This window comes from Zeus faber (genome assembly GCF_960531495.2).
Source record: "Zeus faber genome assembly, chromosome: 2".
In the NCBI taxonomy this organism is placed as follows: Eukaryota; Metazoa; Chordata; class Actinopteri; order Zeiformes; family Zeidae; genus Zeus; species Zeus faber.
Genome location: NC_137189.1, coordinates 35711025 through 35730656, shown reverse-complemented (window position 1 = coordinate 35730656; position 19632 = coordinate 35711025). Strand labels below are relative to the sequence as shown.

At 45.6% G+C, this 19632-nt stretch overlaps 1 protein-coding gene across 1 annotated transcript in view; it reads left to right on the top strand.

Moving 5' to 3' along the window:
* Window positions 1–19632, top strand: part of LOC307248166 (double-stranded RNA-specific editase 1-like) — a gene marked incomplete at its 3' end in the record, with an annotated part of 63413 nt that overhangs the window by 29976 nt on the left and 13805 nt on the right. The window contains exon 3 of the mRNA XM_080024433.1: window positions 11991–12017. Coding sequence (XP_079880559.1) covers window positions 12008–12017 — 10 coding nt within the window. The 5' untranslated portion in view covers window positions 11991–12007. The remainder of the gene's footprint in view (window positions 1–11990; window positions 12018–19632) is intronic.

Sequence of the window (19632 nt, the reverse complement as noted above, 5' to 3'; positions counted from 1 at the left end):
ACATTTATTTTACTGACCATAGCAATTTGCTTTCTATGTGGCTTCTACTATTCTATGACATTGTCTTGTGCAAATTGTAAGTACTGATTGAAATGCAGCTGGTTTTTGTTTGTTTTTTTTACAACTTTTCCATGGTGTAATGCCCTGAGTCCGTCTGCTATAGCTCCAGTTTTGTCCACGCGGGGTCAGTGCAGCCTATAGAATGAACGGTTCAGTGGAGTGTTCCTCGGTTTGGGGAGAAGTTCATCAGTTAATAGTGGAATTGATTGTTTGCTGCTTGGAAGGTCAATATCAACCCCCCCCCCCCCCCCCCCCCCCACACACACACACACACGATATTTCTCTGCGATGCTGCGTGTGGATCGTGCCGTGGCTTAAAAACAACAACATCCTCATAATCAGTCCCCCACTCGCTTCTCTCCAACCCTGCGTCACATGAAGCTTCCTTCTCTTTTTTTTTTTAAACGAGCCCTTCGTCGCTCCATAGGGGGCCTGAGTCAAAAACAACTTCATATCCAGTCTTAATCAATTAATATCACATCTCAAACCCTCCCCCCCCTTTTTTTTTTTTTTAATGTCAAGACCCTCTTTAGGTGTGTGTGTGTGTGTGTGTGTGTGTGTGTGTGTGTGTGTGTGTGTGTGTGTGTGTGTGTGTGTGTGTGTGTGTGTGTGCGCGCGTACATATATACATTAAAACCACCGACAGGTGAAGCGAATAACAGTGCTCATCTCATTCCAACGGCATCCGTTGAGGGGCGGGATGTTATCGGGCAGCAAGTGAACAGTCGGTTCTTGAGGTCGTTGTGTTGGAGGCAGGAAGAATATTTCATTGTATTCTATTATTTATTTATATAATCAATCAATCAATCAATCAATAACAGTAATCATATTTGGGGGCGCAGCGGAGTGTAACATCTAACGTAAATGTAAAAAATATATAGGAATAAAATATATGAAAACCTCAGAAGTTTGAGCAAAGTAGTACCACCTCAGCCTCTGTCCTGAGGAGCGGCGCGGCCTCAGCCAGGGCACCTCCCGGCGAGGGAGGAGTGTCAGTGTTATTATTATCTCTTAAATGGAGGAGGAACCGTTTGCAAAGAGCACGACATATCTGCCTGTCAAACTTGGCAAAAAAAAGAAGAAGAAGAAGAAGAAGAAGAAGAAGAAGAAGAAGAAGAAGAAGGGCTCATCCCCCCAGCGGGACTCGGTTCCCTTCGTTCCCACAAAAGAGTCAGAAGACTCGGATCGTCCGTGAACCACCCAACACCACTGCGTTCAGTTGACAGCCACTTACCGGGCGGTGTCGGAGAGCTCTCCGCCCCTTCGTCACGCTTCCAGCCTCCTCCTCCTCCTCCTCCATCACCCAACCCTCCTCTGAAGTTGTGGGAAGGCTGGGTGGGGGTGGGGGTGGGGGGGGGGGGGGGGTGGAGGCTGCGCGGCGTCCTGTGGCGGCACACACCCCCGCGCCTGCCGGAGAGTCGACGGGGAAGAAGCGCGGCGCGCTCCTCCGAGTACTCGTCCGTACCCCGGCCAGGTTGCCAGGGCGACCGGACGCTTCGCCTCCCCTCCTCCTGGCAGCCATGGTCCAGCCGCCGGACGCCCCCCGGGCCCCCGGAGCCTACCACTGCCTCGTCCGCCGCAGGTTCAAGAGGAGGCGCAAGAAGCGCTCCGAGCGCCAAGGTAGTGGCGCGGGGACGCCCGGTCGCTGGGGACAGGCGCCAAATTGGGGATTCAGGATTTGATGTGCTGTTTGTTTGTTTGTTTGTTTGTCTGTTTGTCTGTTTGTAAGAGATTTTGCTGAAGTCGAAGCCGGGATTCGTGCGAGTTGAGTCGTAGTGTAGTCTGTCTTTGTTTGAGACAATGCCGAGAAATCCCGCATTTGCCGTGGCCCAAAAGTCACTCACTTCAGGCATCTGGCAATTGAATCCATAGGACCAACTAGTCTCTTTCTAAAAGTTACTAGTGCTTATATTTTAGTTACTAGTTGCTATTCCAACTATTGCTAGTAACTATTTCAGTTTTACTAGTCAAAATGTATTAGCTACTAGTACTTATTTGTTATATACAAGTAACTATTCCAATCATTACTAGTATCTATTCCAATTGTTACTCGGCTCTGTGTTTCAGATATTAAATATTTGCCCTATTCCTATTTCAATTTCACTAGTCACTATTGATTGAGTACTGGTACATATTCGTTAGTGAATCACTAGTGCTTTTTCTTGCCTTTACTAGTAAAAAATGAGTAACGTTTTCAATTTAAAATATCAACAAGCTGCTTTGACTAGTAATTTATCATGACGGATAAAAAAAAACCACTGTTACTGGTAAAACACAAACTGTTTCTAGTAACAGCAAGGAAAGGCACTAGTCACTAATGAATAAGTACTAGTACTGAATTAATAGTGACTAGTCACCATTGAAATTGATACTAGTTGGAGGCAAATATTTAACATCTGAGACAGAGTCCCATAGGACTCAATGACAAAATTGTCCTGATTGTTACAAGTAATAATTGGAATAGTTACTAGTAACTTATAAATAACTACTAATTACCTTATACATTTTGCTAGTAAAACAAATATAGTTACTAGTAACTGTTGGAATAGCATCTAGTAACTAAAATATAAGTAATACATTTCAAAAGTGACTAGTCCATCCTTTGGATCAAATGTTAAAATGGCTTGTCATACAGGGCAGTTTGATCAACGCTGCTATTGGTTTGTTTTTCTCATTTTCCATGATGTGTTCCTCCTTGCTCAGCAATTGCGTCAGAATGTAGAAGAAAAAAAACCCCCACGGTGTCATGATTCTTAAATCAGATTTATGAATGAGTGTGATGACACTTTGGCATTGGATAAACACAAAGGGAAAGGTTAGGCTCGCTCTCTGCTTGGAAGTTTGGCTGTGCGGACACCTCACCAAAGAATTTTGGCTAATACTGTTTAACCAAACCAAACCAAACAAAGTGCCTGTAATAGCACTGGTGCGTACAGTACTCAGAAATGGATGCGCCATATTAATTATGATATGTTATTCAATAAGATATATGGTTGAGATTTTCTTCTTGCGTCTTCCCTCGCGAGCTACTCCCGTGTTTTTTTTTTGTTCATTGTCTTCTTTGTCTGTTCAAGCTCTTTTCCCAAGAACAAAAATAAGAGAAATCTAAGGAAAAGTTTCTGGATGAAGTCCATTAATGGAAAAAAAAAAAAAAGGTTAAGCCAAGTATAGTAAGTAACAACTTGAGAAAGTATTGGGTCCAATGTGGCAGTCACACTAGAGACACTTAGACACTTAGAAACATCTTCCGGGTCCAAGATACCTAGATTTAGATCAAATTCTTAAAAAAAAAAAACCAACATAAAAACAATGACAACAACATCAACAACAAGAATGAAATGATTGCATCTTTGAGCAGACATTGTGTCATTTTAGCAGACGCCCATAGATTGGAACTTGGTCCGTGGTAAAAGTTCTAACCTAATGGAGGAAGGGGAAAGAAAGATAAAATGTAGTGAGAAGAGAATAACCCAGATAAATGCACATAGAGTCGAAAAATCTAAGTCAAAAAATAGAGTCAAACGTTTTAAAACAATCTAGGCGGAAGTCCTCTTACTTAAAAAGACTGCTGAAGGGCATGCGGCTGAGTTACTGGCCACCTTCCACTGAAATCACGAACCATATTTAAAGGTGACCTATTATCTTCTTCTTCTCTTTCTTCTGGCTGCTCCCGTTCGGTGTTTCCACAGCGAATCATCTGCATCCAATACCTTCTGTTCTGCGCATCTCCTTCTTTTTTGTCATATATATATAATGCTCCAATGTTGGATGTTCATATTAGACGGGGCCAAAGTGTCAAATAATGAGGTAAACTATGGCTAAGTAATCACTGTGAACAAAATTTTCAGGCTTCCGCCCAATCTAAACGCTCGATTTTCAAAGGTCTTTCTATGCTATGCACACGCTGTCGTCAGCTCGTCACGGATTTCTTTATATGGTCATCTGCTGACCATATAAATGACGGTGGACCTCTTGAAGCAGGCCAAGACCACCGACTCAACCAGGGAGGCTGCCCGCTAACATAGCCATGAAACTCACAGCGACTTCCGTAAACTCGCTGACGTCGCTGGAACCTGATTGGAACATGTCCTAGTCAATCAGTCAGAGCGTCCTGAAGTGCAGCCTCTGATTGGTCCGCCCACCGCTTTACATCCCTTGTCACTACCGTTCCATGCGCGATGCAAGGCTTGTAAACAGGAAGCAATGAGATGGCGGTGGTGTGACCACTGAGTTTGGGGAGTCTCCACCCGGCTGACAGAGTCGTTGCGTTAAATGGGTTTTTAAAGCAATTATGTTTCCTTATTGATTCAGTAAAGAATGGGAGATCAGATATTGATAAATCCTGACATTCTGTTTGTTCAATGTCTCGCCATCCATGGCCCAATTGTTGCTCTGGTTGTAACCATTTAATTATAAATTTAAGGTGGTTCGCTAAATAGTAGTATCTGAAGTTTTTGTGCGTTGCTCGTTTAATTCTCAGTTTCTTGTATTTCCAATAGAATTTATTGGTTATTGAGTCTAGAGTATTAAACCAATTTGCTGTTGGTTGGGCTGGGGTTATTGAAAATATGTAGTTTATTTTCGGTACTTTATTCATTTTCACTGCTGCTATCCTACCAATTAGTGAGATGGGTAGGTTGTTCTATCAAGTGAGGTCTTCTTCAATGGATTTGAGCAATGGAATAAATTTAAGGGTAAACAAATCTGACAGATTGGTGGAGATACTGTGTCAATAGCAAGGTGACTAATGTTGCCCGTTGTGATGGTTAAGGGAAATTTCTGGGTTACAGGATTCCAGTCTTCCCCACTGAGTGGTAAGACTGTGGTTTTAATCCAGTTTATTGAATAGTCTGAGATAACTGAACATTTTGATATAAGATTGAGCACTTCTGGTAGGGATGAGATTGGGTTCTGTAAATACAACAACATTTAATCTGCAAACAAACTGATTTTGTAAACAGAGTTTCCTGTTTGTATGCTAATGATATTACTCTTTTGACAGATGACCGCCGCGAGGGGTTCAATTAAGATGGCAAATAGTAAAGGGGAGAGCGGACATCCTTGTCTTGTGCCACGTTGTAGAGTGAAACGCTGTGATGTGTAACCATTGGTGATGACAGAAGCAGATGATGATTTTTTTTACAGGATTCTGGTCCATTGAATGAGTGACTCTCCAAAGCCAAGTTTTTTAAGGGTGGAGAAGGGATATGTCCAATTAACTCTGTCAAATGCTTTTTCGGCATCAAAAGAAGCAATTACAGTATTTAAGTTTTTACTTTGAGATATGCTGATCAGACTGAATAAACGGCGCATATTGCTGGATGAATGTCTGCCCTTGACAAATCCTGTTTGGTCTTTGTGAATTATAAATGGAATTACTTTTTCAATACTGTTGGTGAGTGTTTTACTAACAATCTTTAAAGCGCAATTAATTAAGCTTATGGGTCTATAACTGGAGGTGAGGGTTGGGTCCTTATTGGGTTTGAGCAAAACCGAAATGAGAGCAGTATTCATGTGCGGAGGCATGGTGGAGGTTGACTTATTCTCTGTAACCATTCTGATGAATAATGGCATTATAAGTGGTCAGAAGTGTTCATAGAGTTCCACTGGGTAGCCATCTGATCCAGGTGATATATTGTTGAGCATAGAGAAGAGAGCTTTCCTGAGTTATTCTAGAGTAAGTGGTCGATCTCATGTGGTAGCCTGCTCTGTGGATAGTTTAGGGAGGTCGATGTCATAGAGGAATGAGTTAATGTTTGATATATTTGATTCATTATCTGAGTGATATAACTTATTATAAAAGACTCTAAATATTTTATTGATGTCTTGCGGGTTGTGTGGTCCTACCCTGTGGATCTTTTTTGGCTGTAATAAGTGTTTTTTCTCCAACGCGTTGCAATTGATTGGCAAGAAATGTACCTGCTTTGTCATTGAATTCAATTTTTAATCGTTGTTCTAGTTTATTTTGGCATTCTTGTACTTTCCTTTTCTTGTGAGTTGAGAATGAAATAATACTACCTCTCAGAACTGCCTTTGCCGTTTCCCAGAGTAAGGATGGTGAGCCCAAACCTCTCACATTCCAACTAACAAACTTAATGGATGTCATTGAGGTTTGTAGGGGGGGGGGTGGGGGTGGATGTGGAATTGTAGTTTTCCCATGCGACAGCACAGTGCATCCAAGTCAATTGATATACTACCGTGCCCATGTTTTCTCATAAATAGGTCAATGTTTTTCTCCTTTGTTTTTCTCCTTTTTACTGTCCTAGTATTGCAGGAAGTTTGTAGAAATGCACAAACAAATGACAAATAGACAAAGATAAACATAAAACAGTGCAGAGCCAGACATACATATAGTGAGAGAGTGGATAGAGGGTGGGACTGATGAGAGAAGTAGGGAGAGAGGGATTAGGAAGGTGAGATGATGAGAGTGAGCAATATTTACAATCTTGACATAGATAGGGTGCTAATTTCTACATCTCGCATATCAGAATTATCAGAATAACCAGGGTGTGGTGGAGGAGTCCTGGAATAACAGACCGTCTATATATAGTTTAGCGACAACCAGCGATACCCGTTTACTCTTCTGCTAGTTCTCTTCAGGATGGGGTACCTTCCGTCGATCATTGATCTCCCGGGGGAATTGATCGTTCATACCCAGCGTTGTTCCTTTCAACTCCTGTAGTTTGTTTTTAACCAGCTCCTTGTACTTGAAGTGTTTTCAAACTTAGCAATGACGGAGCGGGGACGGTTCCCCACGTGGTGTCCCAATCTGTGAAGCCTGTGGAAGGCGATCTGCTTCACGGTGTCTGTGGGGAGTTTCAGGGCAGTGTGGAGGAAGTCTTTCACCCTGTTTTCTGGTGTCTCGGAGTTGTTCTCTGGGATCCTGGAAAGGCTAAGGTTGTCCCGCATACTTTTGGATAGGAAATCCAGGATAGTCTCTTTCCTTATAAAATTGGGTTTGATACACACACATATATAATTAACATTATTATATAATTATTATAACATTATTATTATATATTATATATTATTATATAATACATACAGTATATTATATAATATATCAATTATATGGGGATGGTAGCTCAAGCGGTAGAGCTGGTGGTCTAGTGATCTAAAGGTTGCTGGGAATATATATTCCCACTCCTATTTGTCTCAAATTGGGGTGGGAATCACCTGGGACCTCACAATACGACGCAATGTTTTTGCACCGAATGGTTGTAGGGACCCCCTGAGAGGAACTAGGAAATGGGGGGGTCCCCGAGTCCCCGTGTGTGTGTGTGTGTGTGTGTGTGTGTGTGTGTGTGTGTGTGTGTGTGTGTGTGTGTGTGTGTGTGTGTGTGTGTGTGTGTGTGTGTGTGTGTGTGTGTGTGTGTGTGTGTGTGTGTTGCAAATGCAACCTTGGGGCGGTCCCAGACGTGGATCACGTCACCGAGGGGGATATCAATACAGGTAAGATCCGAGCAGGGATACGGCATGCCCCAGCCATGGATCTGCCTGGGCTCTGTCATGTTCCAGCTGCCCTCTTGAAGTGGCTCCTACTGTAGACCATCTGTATCGGTAGCTGATTCTGCCTTCTTCCTCTTTGCTGGATTGTTACGGTCCTGGTCCTCTTCCATCATATACTCAATAATAATAATAATCAATATAATTCTCGAGGTCCTCCACTTTGGATTTGCATCGTGTTTATTTTTATTTTTTTTTTCAATTCGCTTTGTTATTTGTCCGAGCCATGTTGTCTCTGTACTCACTTCCGTCTTCTCACGAGATTACAGCCTGCTCCGCTCTCGTCACAGCCCTCCGCTCTTATGTGATGTGATGAATATTTCTTCATCACATTGAACTACTCTTTGTTATAGGACAGTATGACGTCAGACCAAAACTTTCTTTTGTGCCAAAATAAAAACTGCCCTTAATATTTAATTCCTTTCTTTATAAAATTGCGCGTTGTCATATCAGACTCAGACTTCAGTGGCCAAGTGCGCTTACACATGCAAAGAATTTGACTCCGGTTGTCAGTGATTTGGTTCGTAAAGAATGTAATGCAAAATGTAAGAAAAATATTGTATGTAGGCTGTAATAAACTGTAATAAACAGTAAGCAGCATATTGAAAGAGGTAGAGTGTGCGAATGGTCATGTTTAGAAATGAGATCACATGAGGGAAGTATAACTATCCCAGCGTCTAGGTGAAATAATGTGATTTCACACTGCCGATTGAAATGCGATAACAAATCAGATAAGATCGATTTATCACCCGGCACCAGGGCTGGGGCCGTGGCAGAGACGGTCCGTCGGTCCGTCCATCCGGCACGTCCGTTCGTGCCAGCCCTTGGATCCCTATTTGGCAAATGGTTTCCAGTTAGACGACCGGCGTGGCCGATGGCGACCGTCACTCCACCCGACCCCCCCCCCCCCCCCCCCCCCCCCCCTCCCAGCCGGCAGCACCCTGTCTTGGGGAGTCTTACTGAGGCTCCACTGATAACCAGTCTGTCTCTCACTCACACACACACACACACACACACACACACACACACACACACACACACACACACACACACACACACACACACACACACACACACACACACACACACACACACAAGCACCACTCCCCCACCCCCACCCAAGACTGTCCATCATGGTGACCCCTAAGACAGATACAGAGTAAGTGGCTCTGCTGTCGCTACACACACACACACACACACACACACACACACAGATCCAAATGCACTTGCCTGTCCATCAACCCCTTGGTCTGGCTAATCCCGAAGCTGTGGGGTGTGAAATTCAACATCCCCCCCCCCTCCCCCCTCACCCCCAAGCTGTGAGATAGGGAGGCGTCAGACCTCGGCCTCAACTCTGCGATAACCATCTGTTCGGAGCGCGGCCGAGGCCACCGATGCAAAGAGAATGGCTTCAGCGCGGAAAGGAGGAGCAGAGGGAACTCTGAGGGCTCGGGGAAACGCAAAACAAAGTTCAGGATGGTGACGGAAGGAAACTGTTGTGTTTTTGGGGTGGATAGAGCAGTTTTCCGGGGTCCCTTTGTGCAGTACGCCCCGGTGTTCCCACCTTGCTCGACAAGCAGCAACCCCAAACCACCCTTCATTTCATTTATTTTTCAGAATCGTACATCTGCACTTGATTTTCCGTTGTTATAGAAGGCTAAATGCCACATTACCATTCACTGCCTATAGTTTGATGAATAAGCTCGGCGGGACCAGCAGACCCCCAATCATGCCGTTCATACCCGTCGAGCTGAAAATGTCAAGCAATGAGCTGCTTGAATTCCTGACAGCTTCCTGTATTAATGCCTCTGTGTGTGTGTGTTTTTTTTGTCCCTTGCACGCTAACACAATCACATTTAGAATGTGATTCTTATCTAGTTTATGATTTATTGAAACCGGTTCACTTTAAATCCCTTCACTGGATTTCAGATGATCTGACGTCCTGAACCCTGCTTCACACCAAATAGGACAAAGGACAAGAACAAAGCCGGAGTCCAGGTCATTCCTATGGGGAGTCGAATTCTGCACGTAAAAAGCTATGACGCGCCGCGGTGCGTACCATCGAGGCACTGGGATGCGTTCAAATGTTTCAACTCTCGCGACAAGTTTTGGTCGGACATCACGACCGGAAGTGATGCCAATGAAGTTTTAGTCAGTGAAGTAGGGCTAAGTTGGGCTAAAAACTAAGGAAATAAGAAATGTATATAAAATGACGTTATTAATGTTGACGTTGGATGTCATCATATTCAGTATCAATAAAGTTATTTTATAGGTGATAAGTGATATAGGTTGCAAGGTTTGCACTTTGTAAATGCTGTACTGTTTAAAGGAAGTTTTACAATCTCGTACGTGGAACATGCTAAATGTCCAGCTGAGCAAACTACTCACTGTGAAAGAAAACTAGCTCTGACGTTTCCCCTGACATTGTGTGACGCCAACCTCAGACACAGTTCATCTGACAGCCGCTAGGTGGGAGGATCTGACTGTCGGATGCAATTACGGACTCGGTGTGAATCGGGCTTTGATCTGGTGTCATAGACTCGTGGAAGGGACTCGTCTGATTGGCCGGCTGCATTTCCTAAACCGCAACTTTACCCGGAAGGCTTGCGATGTTACGGCTGAGGCTAGTGAGCCCAAGCACAAGACACGGCGATAGGAATAGTAGTAAATATGAACTGGGATTTATTGAAGGGATCAAGGGGGTGGGGAAGGTCAGGCAGGCAGGGCCGGCGGGCGGACAGAGCAGGTTGGTCAGGCAGGTAGGCAGACGGGAAGGCGGGCAGGGAACCGGAGTGCTGGTAAGTGGGACAACAGGGAACATTTTTTCAGTATCAGGAGCCCTGCTCAAACATTTCAAAACACATCAAACACTGAGAATACTCTAACTATGAATAACACGGAGCGACCGGGGGCGAGACCAACGCGGTAGTTCTAACAACTATCTGAATGGATGGAAAATTGGGGCTGCTACACTGCTTGGTGATGAGTTGATGGACCATAGGTCAGGAGAGAGCCGGAGAATGCAATCACGCCCACCACACACACACACACACACACACACACACAGAGGAGGGAGAGAGAGAGAGAGCGATACTGGCTGCAGGCTAGATGGAAGAGGAGGCAAAAGTGGAGGGCGTGACATGCGATGGAATGTGATGGCATTCGACTTTGTCGCTTTGTCCAAAACAGCTACGATAAAAACAGTAACTTAACACCTAATAAGCTATCATTGAGTGTCCAAATACAAAGCCTCGCTTGTTTCTACGACATTTAGGCAGGCGCACAAAAAGTACAAACGGGAGTGTGTGTATCCACGTCCGTACAGAGTTTCCAAAGACGACGGAGGTTTCTTGTGCTTCCCTTATCATCATCGTCATCTTGCTGTGGCCGTATCACGCCGTGCTTCGTCAGGGTCGCACAATTGCGCACGGCTCCAAAATGTCATTTCGCAGGAGGGTCGGGTGGGTAGTTTGTGCCTAAAATAACAATAATAACAAAACAAAATAAACACAGATTGTGACGGCTCGGCTCCAAGAACATTGGTGTGTGTGTGGGTATGGATAGTGTATATATATATTTATGTGTGTGTCCATGTCATAAATATATAAGGCGTCACCCGCAAGAGAATCACACACACACACACACACACACACACACACACACACACACACACACACACACACACACACACACACACAGTGGCCGCCATTTGCTTGTTGATCGATCCATCTGCATTAGGGCACTAAAGGAGTTCACTGACAGCTACCTTCACCCCACCCGTAGCCTCCCTCCCCCCTTCCCCACCCTCCAAAACCAGCCATCTCTGGTTGGACACCGGCAGACGTCGCCCCCCTCCCTCTCGATGAGGTCGCGTCTGGGCCGTAAAACAAAACGCCGGCCGAGACACCGGCCTAATCCGTCATTTTAGTCTCTTTTTGGTGATTGATCGGAGCGGCGTTATTGTATTTGTAGTGGCTTTGAGTATTTTTGCGCACGCTTTTTTAAAATTATTTTTCTGTTGCAGAGACTCAAAAGTATAGGTTCGGCAGCAACAACAAAAAATCAGCCATCAGGGATGTTCCCTTTGATTTTGACTTTGCTCAATTAGTGTTGATGTCATGAACGGAAGAAAAAAAAAGTCTGAAAACCCTCCCTCCGAGAGCACGTGACCGTGCAAGAGTGACTCTGGTTTGTTGTGTCTTCTTTAAGCATTTTGTGCAAACCTTTTTACTCACAATATGAAGAAATATTGCCGAGGGGCTGGTGGAGTTTGGATGAATGAGGCTGTATTATATACATGAATGCGTTCAGGTTATAATGCCATACTTTTAACGTCCCTTTCCGTGGCCCTCAAGTGAATGAACGAACGGAGAATTTGATTAATTTTTGCTGACAAGGTTCTTTATTCTGTCCTTCTCTTGCAGGTGTGGTCAGCAAAGCCATGACAGAAGGTACGTACGCAGCGGCTTCCCTCTCCAATCCGTCCCGGTTTTTCTTGTTTGTCGGCAAAGCCCGTTCGGTTCCGCGGCGGGACTCCTGGGGGCCCCGCGCTCGTGTGTGTGACCCGCGGCTCACGGATCTCGTTTCGAGAGCCGGTTCGGGGAGTCGGTGCCTCTGCTCGGGGCACATGCCTCGCTCGCCGCCGGGGGGGCCCCCTCCTTTTGTCCGAGGTTGGAGTCTCGGTTCAGCCTGGGTGACTGTTTTTACCGGGGTGAAGGACGACTCCCGAGTCGCGTCAAAGATGCGTTCGCCGTGAGCAAATCGTTTCGCGAGTCTTGCATCACTCCGACGCGGCATTGTTTTTTGATATTATTCTTTTGTTGTCGTTCTTATACTTCCCCTTTCATTTCTCTTACCTCTCTATAAGTTTACGGCGATATTGTGTTGCGTGTTGGGCTGTTCCCTCTGTAGCTGTCTCGTGAACGCCGCAAGAAAGTTTCCCCCAGGGAAAAGAAAGTTTAGAGCGGCAAAACATCCCCGCACGGCCAGCCGGCAGGAACGAGCCCCCGCCTCCTGTTTGTATGGGATGTCTGTATGTCTTTTGTGTTTCTTCAGTCACCATCGTCAAACAAATGCCCCCCTGGTTGGGGCGCCGTATTTGTTGTGGTTGTTCAACATCCTGCCTCGGCTAATTTTCCGTCGCCATTATCTCGAGAACGGAGGCAAAGTCCCGCTTCTCTCCTTTCAGCCTGGGCTCGCGCGATGGAGCCGGTCAAATGCCTCTTACTCCCGATAACATTGTCGCTTGTAATGTTCGGAAGCGACACAGTGGAGTGGCACCGCGGCACCGGGCCATATCTGCGGGGGGGGGGTGAGATGATTACAGAGGTCGGCTGAAAGGCCCCCCCCCTCGCCTCGCGAAAACCGCTCGGCTTGGTTTCACCAGGGTCTTAATTGGGTTCTTGTCGCTCGTAGCCCGGTGGAGGGGTTTGGATTGTCGATCTCCGTACCTGCCCTCCCCTCCCCTCCTTGAGTGTCCTCCCAAAACGGAAAAATTGGGTTGGGTAATTGGAAGTTAATAATGAGCAACGCCTTGGCAACCGCTGACAAGGCAGATTCTCACCAACACTCGGTTTTTCTGGCTGTGGAGGATTCCACAGCCTTTCCCGCCGGTTGAGATGTTCATACCTTGCTTTTGGCCGAGTACGATATTTAGCAACTGCTTGGGATTTTTAAGTTGCGGTGCTAAAATCACTCACGCACAGTGGTGTAGCGGATTCCCCACGGTTCGGCACGCACGTGAACCGCGGATCAATTGCAAAATTGAACCATCAGAGTGAAAAACAGTTTTACCGCCGCCGCCGCCGTTACGCCGCCGTTACGCCGCCGTTACGCCGCCGTTACGTTAAGTCATAATTCCCTAAATCTCGACGCAGAGCCGCAGTGAAAAGAAGACAGACGCGACAGAGGCGCGCTGTGTTTTACTCGGAAGTGCAACGATTGGTTTGAAAATCGATCGGAATGAGCGAAATGACGATCGGGTTCGCGACTCTCCCCGCCATTTTGTGGGTAGTAATTCCCCGACGTGAATATTATTATCTGAAAATAAACCGTGTACTCCATCCCTCCATCCCGCGAAAACCGAAGCCCCGGCCGCGGAAGCCGGAGCTCGCCAGGGACACAGCTTGTTCCTTCTGAGTCATTTTAAGAAAAAGTTTGCTCCGATTCCATAAAATCTGATATACTCTACAAAAACGTCCAGTTGATTTGTCCTCTTCAGAGGGCGGAACAGAGACCGGCGGCTTGTGGGAAGTGCCGGTAGGTGTCCGCACGTGCTCCGTAAGAGGAGCTCACGTTCTGGATATGATTTGGATTGTGATGTCAAAGATAGGACAATAGCCACACGCTATGACCTGAGCCGTGACAGGATGAGTAGAATGAGGAGAAAAAGTCCAATTAGAGAAGAACCTGCAGAGTGGACACGGAGGAGCAGAGGAGCAGAGGAGCAGAGGAGCACTTATTGTAGTGCGTGGGAAAGTTCGTCTCTTCTCAGGGAGCCGGATGAACAAGTCTTTTCTTTACAAATCAAGGCGATAGGGTGAGGGTTAGTGCTGTTAAAAAATACATACTGCATGTTTAAAGTTGAAAATTGAATCAATTTTCATGAAATTTAGTTTGTTATAAACCTGAGAAATTGAACTCGATACTGGTTCCTGTTACTGGAATTAAATTGAGTTCCTGGGGGCGGATCTAATCATATTTTTCTAATTCGCTACCATGTTTAAAGGAAGAAGGCGTCATGCGTGCCTCATATTTAATTGATAGTTGCCTGCGCTTTAATTAAAAAATTGAGTATTGAATACTTTATATATTTGAAGATTTAATTTAAACATTGGACATTGGAATGTTGTTTTGATTTAAGCCCATGGGCAAAAGTCCCTTGTTTTAAGTGTTTTACAGGATAAATGGAAAGGGAAGTTATATGTCTCTTTATTATTTTTAATTTTTTTTTGCTGATCTGAGAAATGATCCGATCCGTGACTCAAAACCACGGTACGATCCGAACGGCGAGTTTCGTGATCCATTGCAGCCCGCCGTACGCATGAGAGGCATCGCTGTCACTCTATTAAGTGGTAAAAAAATGGGTTATGACCACCAAAACCATCTGCTTTAAGTGTGGAAAAAGTCCGCATAGACTTCCTGGAAGGATTCTAACATTCCAGAAACGGAATAAAACGCCACCTTTTTCAAGGCGTCGCCAACGACGGCTGGAGACGGCGGAAGCTTTCCCTCACCCTGCACCTTGCCAATTAAATCACGGAAAAAAAACGAACAAACCACCTCGTCCTGGCTTCTCAACTGCCCTTTGTTGGGGAATGAGCGATGGTGCACATGCATTCAATAATACAGAAGACAAGTGCATTTCTCATTATGCCAAGTCCAATAACGGCTTGCGGTGTGAAGTTCACGTAAGGGAAATCAATACGGCGCCTCAAGACTGCGGTGATTAGCGCTAATTGCCGTGATGTGACGTGCGTCGCGGGGGCCAGCGAGTGCAGCGTTTTTGTTTTTTTTGAGAGAACACGTCTCGCGCGGAGCTCCCCGAATCGGCACGTCGCGAGAGTAATGCGCGCGGCGGGTGTGATGGAGCACGCCGTTTGTCGGAGCGAAATCGTCAGCTGGGGCGCCTCTCTCGATTCAAACCTGCCCCGGGGAAAGCCTTTACCCCGCCGTGCCGTAGCCTCGGTGACGCCGTGGTATCGAGGGTTATCAAGTTTTTCAATGGGTTTTTTTTTTTTTTAAAGCGATTCCCCTTGCACGATGATCTTTAACAGTATACCGTTCGCTCTGAGGATGTTAACTCTGATTCACCTTCACCTTAGCGGACGCTTGTTTCACAGCAGCAGCGGCAGAACTGCTTCACGGCAATATTTGTACGACACGGCGCTTTACGTTAGTTGCGCACACATGTGAGGGAGTGTAAACAAAAAATTGTATCGCACTGTGAAATCTCACAGCGTTACAGTTACATTCATAGTTTTGAATTGCGCCGTACAGGTCATTTATTTTGCAAAATAAAAGGACAAAAAAATCGCCCCAAAAAAATCACCGAAAAATAACAACCGCCAATGGACTCACCCAATCGCCCGGTTGCCAATACATCCGTCCACTCGCCCAAGCCTGGCGGCTAAAGGCGTCCCCGCAGACCACACGACTTTCAGCGCCCTGACGTCGTTGGGGGGCACGCTCCTTTTTCTCACATTTCTTTGTCTCGCGGACGAAGCGATGGTCAAACTACACGTTGCGTACCGGACGAGGGCGTTCCCACTACATGGGAACATGGTGAGCGCCGCGGCGAGCGCAAGCACACTTGAGACTTGACAAGACTCGGGTATTTTTCCACGTGACTTGGCCGAAAGTAAACCTAATGGAGCTTAAGAATGGGTTGCTGTCGTAGTCACGTGTGCATGAGTTCCTAAATTGTGAAGTGCAATGAAATATTACTGACTATATTACTTCATTTCCCCTCTCTCCGTGTCTTGCGCTCTCATTCGCTGTCGTTAGCCGCTGCTCTCATTGCCTGTCGCAGCACTTTTCACACTGCAGGATTTGAATTCCCCGACGGTTCCGGATGTGTATCCTGCTGGATATCTCCCGGGCGTCCTTGACACATTGGCGAGGGTTCTGGCGGTCTCCTCAGATCGCGTCATCGGGACAGTTCGCACAGAGCGAGCGTCGCTCGCGTGGGCTGATCCGAGACTTTTGTCGGCGATCTCGGAAAGAAAAACGTTTGCGAGTGGGAAGCCGGGGCTACAATCCTGAGCTCTGAACGCCACGTTAGTTTCCGGGGAACGATATTCCCCGCACGGTGAGCGGTGAAGATCCTTGATGACCCAGGTACGGTGTGTACACATGACTTCAGCCTGAGCTTTGCTGTCATGGCGGGTTATCTTAGCATTTTATTGACGTCTGATTGAGCAGCTTCACTACTACACAGAGTCTGTCTGGGGGCAGTTTGCGTGTTCTCCCTGTGGTTTTTTTTGTGGTTTACCTATGGTTGGCTCCCATTCAGGGTCTTTCTGTCTTATGCCCAATGTTAGCTGGGATAGGCTGAACCAGGGAAGTTACTCCTGCTTGGCACTTTTATTAATAAGGGTTAGGGTTTTCCCCCGTTTTTTTTTTCACACGGCTTTTAACTGGTTGATTAGTCAAATAGCCCTGATGTAGAGCCAACATAGACCATTACCCACAGTTACCAATGCAAATAGTGCGACACTTATAAGAGTCTGGGCTGAGTCTCCCGTGGTGCGTGTGTGCTACATTTATTAATCATGAAAAGTTTCTCGGAAGTCGACGTCACCGCCCGAGTCGACCGCCCCCCCGAGAACATACTGTGTGTGTTATTTCTTATCTAATTTGAATCTGTATGTCTTTCTTTACCACACAGATTTTTTGCTTCTCTAAACAGCTGAATTTCCCTCCAGGTATTAATAAAGTGTAAATAGATACTTGTACACATTCATAAGTAATGACTAATTGTGGCAGTTACTTATGAAAGTAGTATTATATACTCATACTTAGTAACTATTTAATTGTTTCTTGTGTCAGATATTACTAGGCATTTTATAGTTACCATGAAATGGCTTGCTATGTAGTTTATCGACTTCCACAGTTCCAGCAGCGAGGGGTGGGGGAGGTTTAAACCACTACACAATAATACATCAAAGTTCATTTTTGCACTGAGTCAGCTGTTAATATAAAAGAAATAAAAAATAAGACCTCAAGACAATAAAACGTAATCTGTCAGGACACAAGTTGTCGTGTCTTGTCCTTAGGAAAGAAAAGCACATTAGCTTCCGTGGTGCGACATCTTTCCCCTCGTCTGCCGCTCTCTCTCTCTCTCTCTCTCTCCCTCTCTCTCTCTCTCTCTCTCTCCCTCTCTCTCTCTCTCTCATTCTCTCTCGCTCTCTCTCCGCAGATGTTTTAACTAATGGTGACATTAAAGGAGCATATGTCTCTCGCCACGGTTCCCGGCTGCGTCTCGGCACGACCACTGTGCCGAGATGAGCTGGGTGCGGCGCTGTCCCTGGTGCTGAACCATGAAGCCTGTTTCATGGTTCAGCTGAGTGTTAAGATCTGTGCCTCCCTGCGATAAGGGTTATCCAACTGGTTCAGGGCGGTTGGCGAATCTTTGTGAAATAAGTAAAGATAGATAGATAGATATGTACTTTATTCATTTCCGGAGAGAAATGCGGTGTAACAGCGGCGCACACCAGAACAAATTGAAAATAGTTGTGCGATGTACAAGAATAGAAATTGAACAGAAATAGAAAAGACAACAAAATAGTTATAAAATAGACACAAAATTGGCCTTAAAAATAGTTAGTAGTAATAAAAATCCAAAAAGAAAAATCGCCAATTTACAGTACAAAAGAAAATTGAAAAATGTCGGCAATGAATCGAAAAAATAAACAATAATCTAGTTAACCTCTGTATCAACAACGAAGTGTAAAAGCAGAAAGATGGTGCATGTGCGAATACATATACACTGTATATGAACACTGTATGTGCACAGAATCGATATGAACCATACAAATATGTACAATGGTGTAACGAAGATGTAGCAGCTGTAAGAGTGGCAGAAAATACAACTCTGGAATAAAGCGTTTTCAACTTAAAACTCAAGGTGAAACCCAAGGATTCATACTTTGTCTATATATATATATATATATATACCGTATATACGAGCACTGACATTTGGAAGCCCGGGCATCGTCTGAGGTGCTCGTTCAGGCCGTGGTCGTTTGCCCCCAAATCCTGTCAAGATATGACGCAGTGTGAAAGTTGCGTCACATCTTTGTAGCCATGATAAAGCGGCGGCCAATCCCTCTCTAAAAGGGGCCTTGCGCAGCCGCTGGCGATAAGTGCCGGGAAATCACAGGTCGGCCACTGACGCGTCGCCAGTTACTTCGGTCTGAGATCGGCGGCATAAAGCGTCCCCGTCGCAAGCCGTGATGTCATCACAACAGGGGTGATTCATACACGCCGCGTGCCCGCGTGGCCGTGCCGGCACTCGTCTTTGGGCTTCAAAGCGGCGCCGTCACATTTCAGACACTCCCTGTGGTGGAAGGGGGGGGGGGCGGGGGGGTTATAAAAGGCAATTTTTATTTTTTTTTCCACACTTTCCGCCACGATATCTGTGTGACGCATCGGCAGCTGTCAAGATGAAGGTGCTTATGCTTTTCTTTCATGTTCCCTCTGGTTCAATTCAGGCAGCCTCCCCCCCGCCCCCACCTCCCTTCTCTCACCCTGGTTTTTATATCAGATGCGTCGCTTTTCACAGATGAGCTCTTTGAATGTCTTTACGAAGGAAACATGCACACTGTGCATAGTATCGCATTTTGTATATTTGTATATCTTAAATAACTGACTTTCTGTTTTGTATTTTATTTTGGGGCATTTGTACAGGTTTATCTTATTTTATTCATGACGTGAGCTGTCTTACAAATTGCGATTAACAATGTAATCGTATTTTTGTTCATTTTGTGCCACTATCGTTATACAAACGCATTCATTTTGTCATAACGCACACCCGCTCTCGAAGAACTATCGATCGGGCTTGAACATTGTAACATGAACAATCAACCAAACGCGCCTAATTCACATTGTGACACCTCTCACGTTGGTTTTCAATCCCCCTGTCAATTGTATGCAAAGGGTGGTTTGATGATGCGCCCTTTCTGTTTGCCTCCCCAAAACAGGTCAATTCCATGCGGCTTTTAGTCTGACAGCCCGGCTCCTGGCAGCGAGATGTGTCAACTTGTTAGCACTGAGCTCTTTCCACACGCCTGTCTGACTTCCTTGCTTATCAAAATGAGGCTTTCCTGCTCACGTCTCATGTCACACTCAAATGCATCTACTTTCCATTATTTGACGCAAACGCAAAGCTGTCTAGGTGTGTGTCTGTACGTGTCTTTGTGTGGTGGGGGGGTGGAGGGGATTTAAAGGTCACCTCCAGTATTTATTTTGTATTCTACCAAAAGGAAAACTGCGGTATCTTCTCACCTAAACCTTATTTTCATTAAAACCGGAAGGTAACCCGAGTGATTGGCATCAGAATCGTTT